The sequence below is a fragment of the Erythrolamprus reginae genome, chromosome 8, assembly GCF_031021105.1.
Source record: "Erythrolamprus reginae isolate rEryReg1 chromosome 8, rEryReg1.hap1, whole genome shotgun sequence".
Classification (NCBI taxonomy): Eukaryota; Metazoa; Chordata; class Lepidosauria; order Squamata; family Dipsadidae; genus Erythrolamprus; species Erythrolamprus reginae.
The window spans coordinates 12,842,846-12,861,633 of NC_091957.1; the positions used below are offsets into that span (position 1 = coordinate 12,842,846).

The window sequence follows — 18,788 nt, forward strand, 5'->3', positions numbered from 1 at the left end:
AGGTCACAGCCGGGCTGGGGGCTTCCCAGCAGCCTCCCGAAGCCGAACGCCAAACCCGAACCTCCGTGTTCGGCGTTCGGAGGCTGCTGGGAAGCCCCCCAGCCCGGCTGTCACCTTTTAAAACAGCCGCGAGGCTTCCCAGCAGCCTCCGAACGCCAAACCCGGAAGTTCGAGTTTGGCGTTCGTAACACGAAAAAAGTTCGTAAGAAGAGGCAAATTTTTTCTGAACCCCGGGTTCGTATCTTGAGTTGTTCGTAAGACGAGGGGTTCGTATCTTGAGGTACCACTGTATATTATATTAAACTATATTAAAAGGCATGTTTAAATTCAGTTACTGTGGATTTACCAACCATGTCTGCTGGAAGTTTGTTCCAAGGATCTACTCTTCTTTCCGTAAAATATCTTTTCTCACGTTGCTTCTGATCTTTCCCCCAACTAACCTCAGATTGTGCCCCCTTGTTCTTGTGTTCACTTTCCTATTAAAAACACTTCCCTCCTGAACCTTATTTAACCCTTTAACATATTTAAATGTTTCGATCATGTCCCCCCTTTCCTTTCTGTCCTCCAGACTATACAGATTGAGTTCATTGTCTTTCCTGATAAGTTTTATGCTTAAGACCTTCCACCATTTTGTAGCCCGTCTTTGGACCTGTTCAGTTTTATCAATCTCTTTTTGTAGGTGAGGTCTCCAGAACTGAACACAGTATTCCAAATGGGGTCTCACCAGCGCTCTATATAGCGGGATCATAATCTCCCTCTTCCTGCTTGTTATACCTCTAGCTATGCAGCCAAGCATTCTATTCGCTTTCCCTACCACCTGACTGCACTGTTCACCCATTTTGACCTGCATGACCAGCCCAATTTTGACTCTTTTTTTTTCATTAAGTGATCATTAAGGAAAACTCTGTGGTTCTTTTTTCTTTAAAGTTTATTTATTGAATTTTAAAAAAAGAAATTAATATAGATCTCAATGGTACTGTAGAGATCACAACCCATTTCGTTGTATTGTTTATAAGTCTATATGCAGCGGGTTCAATTCAAAAGAGTAAGATAGGAATAGTAAATGAGACAGAATGTAGTAAATACAGTATTTTCATTTATAAACATACAGAGGTATCTATAAACCTGGAAAGTAAAGAAGTAGGTACACTTATAAATAGAAAACTCTGTGGTTCTTACACAATACATTTGCCAAAAAATGTCATAAATTGTGGTCACATCTGGGTTACTGCAAACAGCTCTAAATCTGGGCTGATGGCTGAGCATCCAAAAATCGCACAACTGGAAGAAGTCTGTGTTGGAACTAGCTTCTTGGGCAGAAGTCTGCAACATCTGGTCCTGCACCAGGCTACAACCCATTTGGAACTAGTCACAGACCTGGCGTGCGAGGCACACATGCACCCAGTCTACTTACACAAGCAGCCGGCGAGCGTACATGCTGTGCGCATCTCCATTTGCAAATGGAGCTGTGTCTGCATGTACATTTGCCCATTGCTCTCGCGGAAACGTCCCCTCTCCCCACCCACCCACACCGCCAGTTCGCAAAGCCGGAAAACTTTGGGGATTGTGGTTCTCAGGCTTGCATTGCAACTTTGAACGTGTGTTATGTGACCAATCATAAATCAAGAACTCTGTCAGTAGCCACAATTTAAAAAAAGGGTACAGGCATGCAGCTCAGTGGTAGGATTCATTTTTTTAAATTACCGTTTCTGTGGCTGTGGCTTAGTGGCTGTGGCAGGCTTGCTTACTTTCTGTAGGAGGAATGAGCAGTTGGGTTTTCAGTATCAAAATGTTACTCCACCTCCCCAAAATGTCTGGTGCTTTCCATCTCTTTTGGCAAAATAACAACCCCAATTCCCCAATTATTATCTTGAATTTAATTCCCAGGAAACTACTTCTTGAGTGATCTCTGAAAGTAGAAACTGCCACTTTATCTTATCTTTTATTTTTTAAATTAAAAAATGTGTTAAAGATATACATAGCTATTCAGATGGAAAGGGGAAAAAAAACCACCTGTGGGTGAAGAAAGGTGATCACAACACTACCCATGTTTCCTTTCATCTTGGGCAGCTGTACACATTGTTAAAAAAATAATTACAGAGCCAACTTCAACAGCATTAGGCAGAACATCCAAAGTCCAAGTCGGGAGTATCGTTGAATATTCAGCACAGGTTTGGTTTTCTAAATTGTGTTTGTTTTTGAATTCTAAATCAGTAATAAAATCTAATTTCTACAAAGGTCCACATCTCCGTTATATGTTTTTTTCCCCTAACTTCATCTTCCAAGAAAGGAGAAACCTCATATGGCTCAAAATCATTTACTGTAAGAGGAACCTTGGGAGTCTTAGTAGACCAGAGATCTTCAAAATTGGCAGCTTTCAAGACTTGTGGATTTCAACTCTCAGAATTCTCCAGCCAGCATAGAGTCAAAAGCATACCGTAGTAGCCAAAACAAAGCTAGTAGAATCCTTGGTTGTATAAACCGATATAGAATCAAAATCACATGAATTATTAGTACTTCTTTTTTAAAGCCTTAGAAGGGCCACACCTGGAATACTCTCCAGTTTTGGTCACATTACAAGAAAGATGTTGAGACTTTGGAAAAAGAAAGAGCAACTAAGATCAATCATCTATATTGTCACTTATATTATAAGCTGATTGAGCAGGGGGATGGACTAGTAGCCTCCAGGTCTTTCTAAGGTTTTATAAAGGCGCGGAGACTAAAATGTATGAAGAACGGCTGCAGGATTTGGGTTTGTTAGTCTAAAGGAAAGAAGGACAATAGGGGGGACATGATAGAAGTCTCCCAGTTTTTGAGGGGCTGCCACAGGAAGAAGGGGGTCAACTTTTTTCCCAAAGCACCTGAAAGCAGGACAAGAGCAACTGATGGAAACTAATCAAGGAGAGAAGCAACCTGGAATTAAGGAGAAACTTCCTGACAGGATAATTAACCAGCGGAACAGCTTGCCACCAGAGGTCATGGGCATTCCATCCCTGGTGGTTTTTAAAAAAGACTGGACAATCTGCTATATTATAAGCTGCTTGAGCAGGGGGCTGGACTAGAATACCGAGATCCTTCCAGTTCTCTTCTCATTCTATTTCCTCCCATCTGTAATCCCCCCCATAGTAAATAAACAAAAGCTGGCGAAACAGGGAGCATTTTTGTCCCTCGGGGTTTTCCGTCGAGTCTGGGAGCGCGCGAGGGCTCCTCAGTAGCTCCGCCCACTTTCTCCCTATATAAGGTGGCGACAGCGTGCGTTCCGCCATTTGCGGCTGAGGTTGGGAGTCCGTTTAGGTGAGTGTGGTGCTGCTCGTAATAACTCTTCCGCTGCGAATTCTACCGGGAGCGCCTTCTAAGGTGCTTCACGGTTGGGGGGAGGGGGGGCTTCCAAGGGGAGGAGGGCAAAGCAGCTGAGCTAGAAATGGTACCTACCTACCTAATCAGATTTCTATGCTGCCCTTCTCGTGGGACTGAGGGCGGCTCACAACAAACAATACAATGCATAAAGAAATCTAATATTTAACCCTGCTGTTCTGTTCGGGTCGTATGTGACCCGAAGCCAAGTTTGAGTCCTGTAAAAAATTTTCCCTGCATATCTGAAACTTGAAATTTCATGAATTTTCATCATTTCAGGGGTTCTCTCTATGAGAATTTTTTGGGGGTGGGGGGGTGGCGGGCTTAGTTTTTGCTGGGCAAAAAACCTTCCTAATGTTATGTTCGGGTCACATACGACCCGGACCGAAAACTCTTCATTTGAAGTGCTTATGTTTGGTCAATTTGAAAACTTTTTTCACTTGGAAAGTAGTCTGAACATTTCTGCACACAATGATATGAAAATTGAAATGAAGAAATTAATCCTTATTGGTTTATTTTGCACATAAATGTGCCCCCCCCGTTTTGTGAATTTTTTTCAATTTATGGATAGTTTTGCTTGCAAAATCCATTCTTTTTACTGGAGTTGGTGTGGGATTGGTAGCTTGAACATTTCTGAATATAAGAAAAATATAAAGGAACTGAAAAAAATGATTCTTACTGGTTTTTTAACATCAGAAATAAGGCCTCCCCCCCCCTCGGCTGCTTGCAATCATTTTCACTTTTATTTTTTTATGCTCCAAATCCGAAATATTCTTTAAAATCTTAGGCATTCATTTACTCAATTTAACAATGCTGATCATCAAAAAATATTTTTGGGGTGGTGCTAATTGTTTTCTGGCAAAAAAAAATCATAACTTCGAATCTGTTTCTGTTCGTATATGACGGACCAAAAATATTTTTTTTAGGTACTTGAATTTGATCTTTTTGAAAACTTTTTCAACTGAAAACTAGTTTGAACATTTATGAACATAATGATATGAAAATTGAACTGGAAAAATTGAGACTTATATTTTTATTTGATCAAAAAGCCCCCTCCCCCCATCCTTTCTGAATTTCGTGTCAATTTCTATTTTTTAAGGCTACAAATCCCTAAGGAATTTTCCCCCAAAAGGTTTGATATACTAAATTGAACAGTTCTGAACATAAGAAAAATATAAACGAACTGAAAAAAATGGTTCTTATTGGTTTATTTTTGCCACAAAAGGGCCACCCCCCCCGCCTTGCTGTGTGCCATTATTGTCACTGTTTATACATATTTGTCTAGAAATATTTGGAATATCCTTTTGAAAATCAACCACATTGTAGCCAGATAACTAATTTTATGAAAGAAATCCATTTTACTAAAAAAAGTATGTAAGTTTGAAATTAACAGCATAATTTTTATATAAATTGAAATAAATTATATGCAAAATAAACCAATATGCATCAATTTTTCCAGTTCAATTTTCATATCATTATGTTCAGAAATGTCCAAGCTACAAATCCCACACCAACTTTAGCAAAATAGAATGCATTCTGCTAGCAAAACTATCCATAAAGTAAAGACTATTTCACAAAAACGGGGGGGGGGCACATTTATGTGCAAAATAAACAATAAGGATTAATTTTTTCAGTTCAATTTTCATATCATTGTGTGCAGAAATGTTCAGGCTACCAATCCCACACCAACTTTAGTAAAATAGAATGGATTTTGCAAGCAAAACTATCCATAAATTGAAATAAATTCACAAAAAGGGGGGGGCACATTTATGTGCAAAATAAACCAATAAGGATTAATTTTTTCATTTCAATTTTCATATCCTTGTGTGCAGAAATGTTCAGACTACTTTCCAAGTGAAAAAAGTTTTCAAATTGACCAAACATAAGCACTTCAAATGAAGTGTTTTCGGTCCGGGTCGTATGTGACCCGAACATAACATTAGGAACTTTTTTCGAACAGAACAGCAGAGTTAAATGTGCTAAAAAGCTCGCTAGTAAAAACATAAAAATCTAATTTAAGTTAATTCTATAAAGCCCTACACCTTTAAGGAACAGACATCTACATTCATCCTAATTATTATCCATGGGCTGGGAATATTAAAAAAATTATCAGTGCCCCCAGGCCTGTTGACAGATGTGTTTTCAGGGCTTTGCGAAAGACAGAAGGGTGGAGGCAGTGCAAATCTCCAGGGAGAGTTGATTCTCCCTGGAGATTAGTTAGGGGGAGGAGTAGGAGTAGGTAGAGCAGGCTAAATTGTCACTTTAAACGGGGTGGGTGGGAGGGAGGCTTTTTGGGCTGGAACTTCCTTGCAATCCATCAGAATAGAACTGGAAGAATCCTTGGAGGTCTTCTAGGCCAACCCCCCTTTTCAAATAGGAGACACTATCCAGAGCTTTTCAAACTTGGCAGCTTTAAGACTTGGTGGACTTCAACTCCCAGAATTTTCTGGCCATCACAGCTGGTTGGAAGGAAGCATAGCTGGCTGGAGAATTCTGGGAGTTGAAGTCCACCAATCTTTAAGCTGCCAAGCTTGGGGACCCGTCTTCCATCTTCCTAGATGTGGAACTCCCGATCTGATTAGCTAGATCTATTCTAACTCCAATCAAATTCTTGTTCTTGCAAGATCATAAAATCAGCATAAAAAATCAAATAGATAAATAAATAAAACCAAAGATTTGGAGACATGAGCACTGGCTGGAGAGTTCTGGGAGTCGAAGTCCACAAGTCTTATAGCTGCCAAGTTTGGGGATCCCTTTTCTATACTGTTTGAGAAGTCTCTTAAAATATCCAGTGGTGGAGCACCCAAAGAATCTGGAGGCAAGTTGTTTCGCTGATTGTTCTCAAATGTTAGGAAGTTTCCCCTTAATTCCAGGTTGTTTTTCTACTGGATTAGTTTCCATCTATTGTTTCTTGTCCTGCCTTTGGTAGTTTGGAAAATAAATTGACCCCTTCCTCTTCCTGGCAGACCCTCCAATAGTGCAATTCTGCTTTCATGTTGCCCCTACTTCTTTTTTCTTTAATTAGCCAAACCCAAAGCCTGCAGCTGTTCTTCATATGTTTTAGCCTCCAAGGCCTTTCGTCCTCTTAGTTGCGCCTCTGGCTTTTCTGGTGAGCCTGGGACCACTAATGACTGAGACTATGGTTTTTAAGGGTTGTTAGTATGCTTTTATACTTCTATTGTTGATATTATTATTATTATTTATCTATTTATTATTTATTATTATTATTTATTAGATTTCTATGCTACCCTTCTCTGAAGACTAGGGGCGGCTCACAAGATACAATATGAAGCAATGCGTAAAACAAATCTAATTAATTAAAAACTACAAGCTAAAATCCCAAAATATTAAAATCAGTCAACCAATTCAGTCAACCACACATCATATTTCGTAGACAGGGGGGGGAACTTGACCTAATTAGATAAAGATATTGATATTGTAAAGATATTGTATATAATATCAATAAGGTATAATATTTATTATAAAGCTAGAATATCTATTATAAAGATATTGCATCTTTTTATATTGTTTTTCATTTTTGTTATTGTGAGCCTCCCAGAGTCCATTGGAATTGGGGCGGCGTGTAAACTTTACTAAATAAATAAATACTTATGTTAGAATTAGTGGTGCTATTTTCAGAGTTGGAAGGGATCTTGGCGGTCTAGCCCAACCCCCTGCTCAAGCAGGAGATACCCTATACCAGGGGTAGGCAAAGTTGGCTCTTCTATGACTTGTGGACTTCAACTCCCAGAATTCCTGAGCTAGCATGATTGACTTAAGAATTCTGGGAGTTGAAGTCCGCAAGTCATAGAAGAGCCAACTTTGCCTATCCCTGCCCTATATCAGTGGTGGAGAACTTATGGCATGTGTGCCAGAGGGGGGACTCAGAGCCATCTCTGCACATATGTGCCATCACCCCAGCAGAGTTCGGCAAAGCTTGTTACTAGAAAGCCAGAAGGACATGGGGCCAGGCTGCTCCCGTCCCCCTCGCTATGCATCCCAGAGGACATTTTTCATCACCTGCCCAGCAGCCCAATGGGATGGGGTTGCTTCCTCCCTCCCGTAGGTGGGGTAAGGTGGGCAGCTCACACACACCTTGAGGGTGTGGTGCGGACAGCAGCCTGTTGAGTCTGTGGTGAAAGTGATTCCCATGGTGGGGTTGTGGAGGAGCGCATGGCTAACAACGTGGCATAGCTGGGGGGAAGCAGAGCACTTAGGTCACAGTGCCGGCCCTGCTTTGTTGCTTTTAATTTTTTTTATTTTTTATTTATTAGATTTGTATGCCGCCCCTCTCTGAAGACTCGGGGCGGCTAACAACAGTATAAAAAGACAATGTAAACAAATCTAATATTAAAAATAATCTTTAAAACCCCAATTTAAAGAACCACTCATACATACAAGCATACAATGTATAAATTCTATAAGCCTAGGGGGAAGGGAAATTTCAATTCCCCCAGGCCTGACGACAGAGGTGGGTTTTAAGGAGATTGCGAAAGGCAAGGAGGGTGTGGGCAACTCTGATATATGGGGGGAGCTGGTTCCAGAGGGCCGGGGCCGCCACAGAGAAGGCTCTTCTGGGTCCCGCCAAACGACATTGCTTAGTCGACGGGACCTAGAGAAGGCCAACTCTGTGGGACCTAACCGGTCGCTGGGATTCGTGCGGCAGAAGGCGGTCCCGGAGACCACCTCCACCTCATCTTATTTATGCAAACTCCCCAAGAAGTAATTCCAACACATGTAAAGTGGCGGTGAATCAAAGGTAAGAAATGCACTCAGATGCCTTTTTCCAGAGCAGGTTAAAATCTGATGGTCAGTGGAACATTGTCTCCTTAAGCTGAAGGCCAGTAAATTCCAAAGGAACCCCCAGCTGAAAATCACTGCCATAGATTGCTGATTCCAGGAATAACTGTTTCTTTAGTGTTAACTAGTAGTGTTAGCTATTTTTGGATAGGGATAGATTTGTATTGGGTGCTTCATTTTTCTTTAAAATTTTGTGTTTTTGTAGACTCCCAAGTCTCGAACACCCAAAAATGAGTACCGCAAAAACGGATCACCGAAGATCATTCCAAGAGGCCTGGACAGAGTCATTTGGAGTGGTTGAACACAATGGGAAAGCGTTATGTATTCTGTGTAACGAAAGCGTTGTATGTCGCACATCAAGTGTCAAACGGCACCTTGACACCAAGCACAAAAGTGTTGCCGGACTTGGTGAAACTGAAAGAAAAGAGTTTCTTGAAGGGAAATTGACGGAATATTCCCAGTCTCCCAGTTTTTGCAATGATCTCTCTACAACAGATCATATGACAACTGCCAGTTTTCAAATTTCACCATGCTTAGCAAAACAGGGCAAACCCCTCTCTAATGAGGATATTATCGAAATGGCCATGTTGTCTGGCAGTAATTCCCTTTTTCACGATTTCCCAAACAAGGATAAAATCATTCAACGTATCTCCGAGGTGTCACTTAGCAGAAATGATGTTAAAGATCGAGTCCAGCACATGTCAAGTGATAGCCAGCAGCTCACCACTGACTTACAAAGGGCAGCCTGTTTCTCCATGTGTTTGGATGAAAGCACAGATGTAAATAATCATGCAAGGCTAGCAGTGATTTTACGTTATGCTGCTGGTGACATCATGAGAGAAGAGCTGGTGAAACTGGTGTCTTTGCCCGAGAGAACACAAGGGATTGATATCTACAATGCTGTGGTGGAGGCTTTTTCGTCCCAAGATATAAGACCAGAAAAAGTGGTCTCAGTTACTACTGATGGGGCACCTTCCATGGTGGAGGAAACATCTGGTTTCATAAAGTTGTTTGTTAAAAAAACAAAACATCAAGTGATTCAGTTCCACTGCATTGTACGCCAAGAAGCTCTTTGTGCTAGGGAAAGCAGCAAAAAATTTGAAGATGTCCTCAAAGATGTCACAAAAATGGTGAACTACATCAAGGCTCATGCTCTGAATTATCGACCATTTCAACCACTTCTTGAGGAGGTTCAGGCACAGTATAACAGTTTATTTATATACAATAATGTCCGGTGGCTGAGCAGAGGAAAAGTCCTGGAGAGATTTGTAGCCTGTTTGGATGAAATTAGGCTGTTTATGAATGAAAAAGGGCAGGGATTTCCACAACTCACTGATATGGCCTGGCTTACCAATCTCATTTTTTTTACAGATTTTACGCTACATTTCAATGTACTGAATAAACAACTGCAAAGTGTAGGGAAAACGGCAGCAAGCATGTTTTGCGATATCAAAACCTTTGAGAGAAAGCTGCAGGTTTTTGAAAGAGACCTTGAAAGTGGGCAGCTGAAATATTTTCCAAATCTAAAAATGCATTTAGAAAACCCTACAAGATTTGCAGACAATCCTGCAAGCCACCAGGAAATCTACAAAGAATTTTCTAGCATCGTAGCAACTGCAAAGGTGAATTTTAGTAACAGATTTGTACAGTTCCATAAGATGGAGACAACCTTGCATTTTCTTACTTTTCCAGATAAAGCCGAATTTGAAGAACTTGATCTTTCCTGCTTACACTGGTTAGATTTAGAAAATCTGGAAATGGAGCTGTTGGAATTTCAAGAAAGCTCCATGTGGAAAAATAAATTCTGTGACCTGCGTGAAAGACTTGAGAAGATAGAGAGGATGACAAAGGGCAGTACAGTTAGTTCGGAAAATGAAATCCTTAAAGTGTGGAATTCTCTGCCAAATAATTTTAAGTCAATGAAAGCACTTGGGGTTGCTTTCCTTACTTTGTTTGGATCATCTCATGCTTGTGAGCAGCTGCTTGACCCCAAAATGAAATCCTTAAAGTGTGGAACTCTTTGCCAAATAATTTTAAATCAGTGAAAGCACCTGGGATTGCTTTCCTTACTTTGGGTCACCTTATGCTTGTGAGCTGCTGTTTGACACCAGAAACAGACTTAAGAGATTACCTGAGTGCTGTATATATTGCTCTCAAACTTACGAAGCATGAGCCAAGTTTATATAAATTATCATCAAAGATACAACAGCAAAAATTGGATTAATTAAAAATCAAAAGCATGTCAAATGCAAACTTGTATCTTTCAATAAAAAGTTGTTTGTATCATTGAAAGCTCTTGTATTTTTCTTTTAAGGCAAAAGATGTTAATGTATGAGTTGTTTTTTCCAAACTAGAACCTCAGTACTCGGGTTAAATTGCCATGTTGACACTTTGCGTTAAATAAATGGGTTTTGGGTTGGGATTTGGACATTCAGTATCTAAAAGGTTTGCCATCACTGCCCTGGACTATTCCGGACAAATGGTTGTCCAGTCTCATCTTGAAGACCTTGGTGATTGAGCACCCACAATTTTTGAAGGAAGGCATTCTGCTGGTTGGTTGTTCTTACTCAGAAAACGTCTCCTTATTTGTAATTTGAATTTCTCCTTGATAAGTTGCCACCCATTGGCCTTCAGGTGCAATTAAGCTTCTCCCAGGTTTTTGTGCTATGAGTCCCGCTTGGATTATAAACAATTGTGGGTGTGAATGGCTGATTTGGATTTACTTTTTCATTTTCCTTCTGTTGTAGGGTTGGAGCTAAAAAGCCTCCATGGGTCCAAGAAAGTCCTCCTTTGAGCAGAGGTGAGTCTTACTTCATGGAAGATCCTGCCCCCCCCGCCCCCCCCAATTCAGGGTTTGTTGTATCCTGTAATGGCTACCTTGTATCTCTGTAAATAGTTTGTTCCTTGTTAAAGCGCTGTCTGAGCTAGAATCAGGAAGTCGCTCCTGATTGGCTCAGACGCGGCTGCTCTTGCTTTGGCGGGAACCGCAAATGTATAAAAGGAGCGGTTTCTCCCAGGTAGAGCAGACGGTACTAGCTGAAAGTCACTTACCTTTTCAGAGCTGAAATAAAGGTACCGTTCTCACCTAACCCTGTCTTTGGGTCTACTTCACTGGCGACGACGGACAAAAGAAACCACGCGTGCAACATGAACAACCTCCAAATCGGCCGGGCTCCTGAGTTCTTCGATCCCGAGAAGACTTCCTGGGACGACTACTTAGACAACTTCGAGATCTTCCTCGAGGCAGCAGGAATACGGGACGCCGACGCCAATCGGAGACGGGCCATCTTCCTAAACTACTGCGGTCCAGAAATCCGCGCCCTCGCCCAGACTCTCACCGACCCGCTGCCAGCAAGATCCGTCGCTTGGGACGTCCTGCAAGCCAAGCTCGCGAGCCATTTCAAGCCAACAAAACCAGCCATGGTTTTCCGGCACCAGTTCTCCAGAATGGCTCAGCGCCAAGCGGAATCAATCAACCAATTTGCAACGCGACTTCGAATGGTACTTGCGAAATGCAAGTTTGAGGACCCGGAAGCTCGCCTCACTGATGCCTTAGTTTTCGGCATGAGAAACGCCTCGGTCAGGAATAAACTCCTCACCGAAGACGAACCGACCCTACAAACAGTGATTAAGCTAGCACAAACCGCAGAGGTCGCCGACGCCGCTGCGAAAGAGCTGAAGGAACACGAAAGACAAGAAGTCATCGGAAAGATAGACTCCACGTTTTCCCGCGCCGAGGACCCAGATGACCTCAGCCCACCAGCTCGCAACGAGGACAGCTGTTTCCTGCTGCAAGACCAGCCGAGACAACACAGATTTCCTCACCCCGCCGCCCCCTGCGCCGGCTGCCGAGGAAACCATCAGCGCCAACGATGCCCCTTCCGGGACGCCATATGCCGCCGCTGCAACCGACGCGGCCACATCGCCGAAGCCTGCAGAGCAGCTGCACCGGAGGAAACCTTCTCCACTCCGCGCCATCAACGACCCCAGAATCAAACACCTCAACCGCGAGAAAACCGGCCTTTCCGTTTTTCGGGCCGAAAGAACTACTCAGCCGCTAACCGCGACTACTCAAGAGAGGTAACACTAAATTTTCCGTGAATAACACGGCAACAAAAAATGGGGGCAAGATTGTAATTTCATTACTACTAAACAACAAGCCATGTTCTATGGAGCTTGACACGGGGTCTAAATACACCATTATGCCATGGGAAAAGCTTAAATTGTACATGCCTAGCCTATCTAAATCTGAGCTATTGCAAACCTCATTGGTAATTAGAGATTTTCAAGGGGGAATAATCTCTGTTCTGGGCAAAGTGAATGTACCTATCGTGTTTAAGAATGTTAAATGTACCCTGCCTATGATTGTTGTTACAGGGGCTAAGCACTCTCTCCTGGGTTTAGCTTGGATGGAACCTTTGGGAATTGAAATTTCTGGTATATGTACTGTTAACTCTGATAGCATGCCTAACTAAGCAACAGCGAGCCGACCTCCACCGTCGGTAGCGAGGACACAACTGAACTGCGCAGGTCGGAGCGAGCCTCGCGGAGACCCAGTAGATTGGAGGACTTCGTCACATGGCTTTCGTGATGGATGTATCCAAACTAAGGAGGGAGGGGTGTTGTATCCTGTAATGGCTACCTTGTATCTCTGTAAATAGTTTGTTCCTTGTTAAAGCGCTGTCTGAGCTAGAATCAGGAAGTCGCTCCTGATTGGCTCAGACGCGGCTGCTCTTGCTTTGGCGGGAACCGCAAATGTATAAAAGGAGCGGTTTCTCCCAGGTAGAGCAGACGGTACTAGCTGAAAGTCACTTACCTTTTCAGAGCTGAAATAAAGGTACCGTTCTCACCTAACCCTGTCTTTGGTCTACTTCAGTTTGCACTGCAGTTATTCCAGCTAACCAGGTTTCAGAAGTAACCAGTTATGAAAGGAAACTACAGCAAGGCCTTGGCAGTGCTTGCAACAGGGTGTACAGCAAAGCTGGAAAACAGGGAAATCAGGGAAATTGATGGTTTGGGAAATATTGGAATTATTAGGGAATTAGTGAAAAAAAGGAATAAATTAGGGGAAAATAACAAGCTATTAAAATGTTTAAAAGTAATGGAAAAATTATGTTAAAAACCCCCGGATCTCGCTGCCTGGCAGAATCAAGCAAAAATGAGCAACGACTTGCTTCCTCGGCTACTGATATTTCTCCACGGTATGATATCATCTACGACCGCGCCTTAACTAGATCGCAAGTTACAGGGAAATGTCAGGGAAATATCAGGGAATTTAAAAATGCTTTTCCCCTGGACACCCTGTAAATCAATCTAACTAACTAAGGCCAGCTCACAGGATGGCTTCATAGCCAAATGAGAGATTTTAAAAGCAGAGGCAGTGTCGGCGACCTGCAAATATGTAACGTGATTGTTGTGATCCTCTGGCAGCCTGCAGAGCTGGCAGCAAAGTCGGATAGTGAGGAGGTTGAAGAATAACATGGGCCAGTCCTGGAGTCTGGAGAAGGTTCTGTGTCGTAGGCAGAGATGGTGCCAGGGCCATCTGGGAGTTCTGTACTGACAGAGGCTTCAGAGGCTGACATCAGCGAGGAAGAGCCTGTTCCCAGTGCACGCATGCACAGAGCTACCAAAAGGTAAGAACAGTTAAGACAGAAAAGGGCAACTCGGGAGTAAGGCTTGGAGATGATTGGCCCCTCCCATAAGACATAAAGGAGGAACAAAGGGACAGGAACTTTTGCAGGAAGCAACTTTGTTCATTCTGGTCAGTTTAAACTCTGAAACTCTGCTCCATTTGGCCTTGCCAAGATAATTGGCAATTAAGTCTGGCAGCATGTCAAAGAAGATAAAGGTGGGTGGTTATCAGCCTTACCCTGAAAGACTGTGGCAGACTTCTGTCAGACTATTTACAAGCTGCTTGGGACTCATGGGCTGTGAATGAACATAACTCACAGCCATTGAAATAAAAAAGGGGATTACTGGGACTAAGCATGTGATTGTTAGTGTCTCAGAACTGTGGTCAGAACAGGGAGGCACCTGCAGGTTGTCCTGTTCTTAAAGGCATTCCCAGGGTTCCCACTGCCCCTATAAGGCGTTGCAGGCATGGCAACTGTGCTGTGTTTGTGTCAGTAGGTGGCGCACAGAAACAGGCTAGGTCTACGCTCAGTGCTCTGATGGGTGGGCACTCAGAATGATTACTAGCCTGACAAAATTTGAAAATTTTCTTTTGCTCCTTTGTGCGGACTCTAGGGGCTAGTCCCCAATATTATTTGACACTGGATTGGATGCCAGGAAAAGGAGGACTATGCTTGTATAGTATTATTTCCGGGGGTAATTTTTTTTTTATATGCCATTTCTTCTACTTCACGTCTCTTTTAACTTCAGAAAAGAGTATCCGGTTTTTGTTCATCCACGATGTTAGGAATTTCCAAAAAGGATGTTTTTGTTGAATCGTTGGCACAGTGATTTTGAATCCAAATTAACTAAACCACTTTGTTTTTTAGGGACATGATGCTAGCTCTTCAACACATGTTCAAAATGAGCTCTGAAAGGTAAGATTGTCTTGTGGTATTGTAAGTGTTCAAAATGAATTTTGATGCTACAATAACTTGACCAAATTTGTTCTTGGCAGACTGCATCTTTAAGACAGGGAATTTTGAATTAAGCACCCCCACCCCCCCAAAAAAAGAATTTAATTTCTTCCATCTGTTGATTTGAACAAACATTTTCTAAGCACAATAAGGGGTGTTAATGAAGTAGAAAAGGCTTCATTTTGAATATAGAATTCAATTCCAATAGCTTTTTTCAACTGCTTTTGGTCTTCCTTAGTTCAGCAACTGGAAAATTTGAGACTGTTCCCACCTGAGCCGTGCTGGCAAGATAGATGTTGAAGGCAACTTTTTAAGAATCGGATTTTAGCTTCTAGAACTCATCAACCAGGTATGCTAGCTGGGGAATTCTGGGAATTGAAGTTCACAAGTTACACATTTGCTGCCTATGTTCCTATTTATAAATGCCTCTTATTATAAATTTGGCTTCCTCAATTTCTATGTCTCTTTCTCTGCATTTTTTTCTTTTACATCTTTGCAGAGTAGTTTCTACAATGTAACACCTGCCACAAAAATTATTGCAATTTTAATAGGTCTAAAAGGAAGAAATATTTGCTGAAAAGTTAACAATATACACTTTCATTTCATCTTTCATCTTTTAGCATTTCATTTTTAGTTCTTTACTTCTTGCGTCTCATCCCTCCTTTATTTTGCCTTGCTTCCTTGATGATTTAAGGAAGACATATTGATAGACAATTCTGTAATGTGACTCTGTGCTTTTCTAGCCCTTGGCCAAAATGAAGATGTTTTGTCCAGAGCCTTACAAAGGACTTTAAGAGGTCATAAAGTCCAACTCCCAACCCGCGGAGGACTCCTGTTGTGGCATCACTGGCAGACAAAGGTCAGCATTCCTTTGGTCAAAGTTTATTTCATTGAAATGCAACACTTTTATTATAAAGAATTAGTACAGAATTTATTTGATGTTCCTTCCTTCTGGCCAGCAGCCTCATGGACGCAAGCAGTGTTCCTTCAGGGATATTCCTCTTCGGTTTCACTTCAGGGAGGCTGAACCAGATGCACTACCAGCAGAGGTTTACAAGAGGTTTGAAGATCATAACAACCTAAGAAGAGCCCTGCTGAATCAGGCCAAAGCCCATCGAGTCCAGCATTCTGTGTCACACAGTGGCCCACCAATTATCCAGGGAGATCTTGAGCAGAAAGAGAAGGCAAGACCCTCCCTTTCCCTTGACCTCCAACACATGGGACCCTGCCTGCCTCAACCCACAGGGAGGCGGCACTTGGACATCCGTTTCAATAACCACCTATGATACACTTGGCATCCATGAATCTGTCTAATCCTGCCTTGAAGCTATCTAGGCTGACAGCTGTCACGACCTCTTCCGGAAGTGAATTCCATAAACCAATGAAGAAATATTTCCCTTTATTTGTCCTCACTTTCTTACCTATGAGCTTTAGGGAGTGTCCCTTCGTCCCAGTATTGTGTGATAGAATTAAGAATTTTTCTCTATCCACTTTTTCCATCCCATGCATGATATTATGTACTTTGATCAAATCACCTCTTAAATCTTATCTTTCCTGTTTGGGAAGCAGAGGGGCAACTGCTTTTTGCTTAAGCAGAGCATTTTCAAAAAAGGGGAAAACAAAAAACAGGATAAAAAGGGAGAAAGGAACTTGGCAGGAACCTTGGGAACAACACTTGCTGAGCCCTGGTAAGTTTGTGGGGTGAGTTTCTTGTTTAGCTGCTAATTTGCCCCCCCCTTTTTTTAGCAGATATAATCCTGAAACAGTAGGTAAGAAAAAAAACCCCAAAAGTAAACTAAGACCAAAACAAAAAGTTGAATAAGCTAAAAAGCTGTTTTTTAAAAATAATAATAATAGAAGTGAATAAGGGAATAAAATTATTGACCTTATCAAAAACATATCACTATCTAGAAGAGGAAATCTAATACAGGTAGTCCCCGAGTTACGATGTTTCGTGGTTACAATACATCGCCTGGCAGAGCAGCTCCACGCTTCTATTACCAGACAATGTCGGCTGGCAGGGCCTAGCGAAGAGCCTTCTCTGTGGCGTCCCCGTCCCTGTGGAATGAACTCACTCTAGAGATATGTACACCCCCCCCCCCCGGTCTTTCGTAAAGCTTTAAAAACCTACCTCTATTGGTGGGCATGGGGGCCGTGAATGATGAGACTGTCTCCGGCAGATACAAGATAAGATTGGATTGGATGAATGTGTGTGAGTGTACATGGGGTCTTTTAAAATGTTTTTTAGTATTTAATTTTAATATGATAAGCTGGTGTAAAAACGTAGGAAAAGAGATTGACTTAGATACTTGGGGAAAAAGTCTGGACATATAATTGGAAAATAACAAAATCAGTTTCATTTAAAGAAAATCAGATAAAGATGTTTTACAGGTGGCATCTTCCACCTAATAAAATTTCAAAGATGTTTCCAAATAAATCCCCAAATTGTTGGAAAGTTAAAAAAGAAATAGGTTCATATTACCATCAGTGGTGGACTTGCCAAAAAGCCAAACAATATTGGAATAAAATAGAAAGGTGGATAAAAGAAATTACCTCTCAGGAAGTTAAGAAAACCCCAGAGTTTTTCTTATTGGGCATAACAAATCAAAAATATAAAAAGGACATTTATTATTTAATAACTCATATCCTGGTAGCTGCCAAGATTGTATAGGCACAAAAATGGAAGGGAAAAGATATTCCTGCAGAGGATGAAATATTAAGGAAAATAATAGAGTGTGCCGAGATGGACATGATGACGAGGCGGTTAAACAATCGAGAAGAATCCGATTTTTATAAAATTTGGGAAAGGATATATGCATGGATTAACAAAAAGAATGCTAATGAAATGATTGAATAAAAAGTAATATGTACCGTATATGAATAGATTTTTAAAGAAAAGTTTAAATATATAAGAAAATTCTCTTTTCTGTTCTCTGTATTGATCTTACAAATTTTAGTGTTTTTCCTTTTTGTATTGGAAAGACTTCTATTTTGAGCGGGGCAATTATAGCCCCTATATATGTTAAATGTGTGTTTGTTTTGTTTGTCTTTTATGAAAAATTAATAAAAATGTTATAAAACCTAAAATGTTTTAGTAAATTTTCATAATTTTTATAGTTATTTAGATTTCTTATATATTGTTATATTTAATGTACGCGCTGAGTCCCCTTGAGAAGGGAAGAATAGGAATCTAATAAAATAAATAAAATAAATATCTGCCACCTCCACATTTCCTTTGTGTATGTGTAACTTTGACTACTAAAGAGATTACTCTGCACACTCCTTAACACTTAACAATGCTCCCCTACTGTATTCCTTTGAAAGTTTGATTTGAATTATGGACTGTCTGTTAACAAGGATTGCTAATCTGTGGTTCCTGAGCCCCTTTCTGAATCTCATGTTGAACCTCATTATTAAACAGTCACTCATGCCCTCATCACCTCGAGGCTCAACTACTGTAATGCTCTCTACATGGGGCTACCTTTGAAAAGTGTTCGGAAACTTCAGATCGTGCAGAATGCAGCTGCGAGAGCTATAATGGGCTTTCCTAAATACGCCCATGTCACACCAACACTCCGCAGTCTGCATTGGTTGCCGATCAGTTTCCAGTCACAATTCAAAGTGTTGGTTATGACCTATAAAGCCCTTTGCCGCACGAATCCCAGCGACCAGTTAGGTCCCACAGAGTTTCCCATCAACTAAACAATGTCGTTTGGCGGGACCCAGGGGAAGAGCCTTCTCTGTGGCGGCCCCAACCCTTTGGAACCAACTCCCCCCAGATATCAGAGTTGCCCCCACCCTCCTAGCCTTTCGTAAGCTCCTTAAAACCCACCTCTGTGATCAGTCATGGGGGAATTGACACTTTCTCTCCCCCTAGGCTTATAAAATTTATGCATGGTATGCTAGTATGTATGATTGGTTTCTAAATTGGGGTTTTAAATTAACTGAAATATTAGATTTGTTTACATTGTATTATTGCTGTGAGCCGCCCCAAGTCTGCAGAGAGGGGCGGCATATAAATCTGATTAATAAATAAATAATAATAAA

General features: G+C 41.5%; 3 protein-coding genes and 1 non-coding gene across 7 annotated transcripts in view; all 4 read left to right on the plus strand.

Moving 5' to 3' along the window:
• The window catches only part of MRPS2 (mitochondrial ribosomal protein S2), a 3,291-nt gene extending 2,402 nt beyond the window's left edge, over positions 1–889 (plus strand). The window contains exon 4 of the mRNA XM_070759629.1: positions 781–889. Coding sequence (XP_070615730.1) covers positions 781–889 — 109 coding nt within the window. The remainder of the gene's footprint in view (positions 1–780) is intronic.
• A 2,371-nt stretch (positions 890–3,260) lies between these two features.
• Positions 3,261–17,828, plus strand: LOC139171017 (uncharacterized). 4 transcript variants are annotated; one of them, XM_070758763.1, is made up of 8 exons: positions 3,261–3,294; positions 10,902–10,954; positions 11,214–12,234; positions 13,585–13,787; positions 14,655–14,702; positions 14,980–15,090; positions 15,485–15,600; positions 15,701–17,828. In XM_070758763.1, exons 2-4 carry the CDS (start codon positions 10,923–10,925, stop codon positions 13,630–13,632), a joined length of 1,101 nt encoding a protein of 366 aa, XP_070614864.1. In that variant the 5' UTR covers positions 3,261–3,294; positions 10,902–10,922; the 3' UTR covers positions 13,633–13,787; positions 14,655–14,702; positions 14,980–15,090; positions 15,485–15,600; positions 15,701–17,828. The 4 variants fall into 4 exon arrangements, 3 of the variants coding, with proteins under 3 accessions (XP_070614864.1, XP_070614863.1, XP_070614865.1); XM_070758762.1 differs by having other exon boundaries at positions 15,704–17,828; XR_011559689.1 differs by lacking the exons at positions 3,261–3,294; positions 10,902–10,954; positions 11,214–12,234; positions 13,585–13,787 and adding an exon at positions 14,245–14,481 and having other exon boundaries at positions 15,704–17,828.
• Positions 3,320–10,446, plus strand: LOC139171016 (general transcription factor II-I repeat domain-containing protein 2A-like). The gene is made up of 2 exons (XM_070758761.1): positions 3,320–3,357; positions 8,360–10,446. The coding sequence occupies exon 2, from the start codon at positions 8,385–8,387 to the stop codon at positions 10,197–10,199; it is 1,815 nt and encodes a 604-aa protein (XP_070614862.1). The 5' UTR covers positions 3,320–3,357; positions 8,360–8,384; the 3' UTR covers positions 10,200–10,446.
• On the plus strand, positions 14,229–14,361 carry LOC139171736 (small nucleolar RNA SNORA17). The gene has a single exon (XR_011559793.1). It is a non-coding gene; the product is annotated as a small nucleolar RNA SNORA17 (small nucleolar RNA).
• Positions 17,829–18,788: the final 960 nt, after the last annotated feature.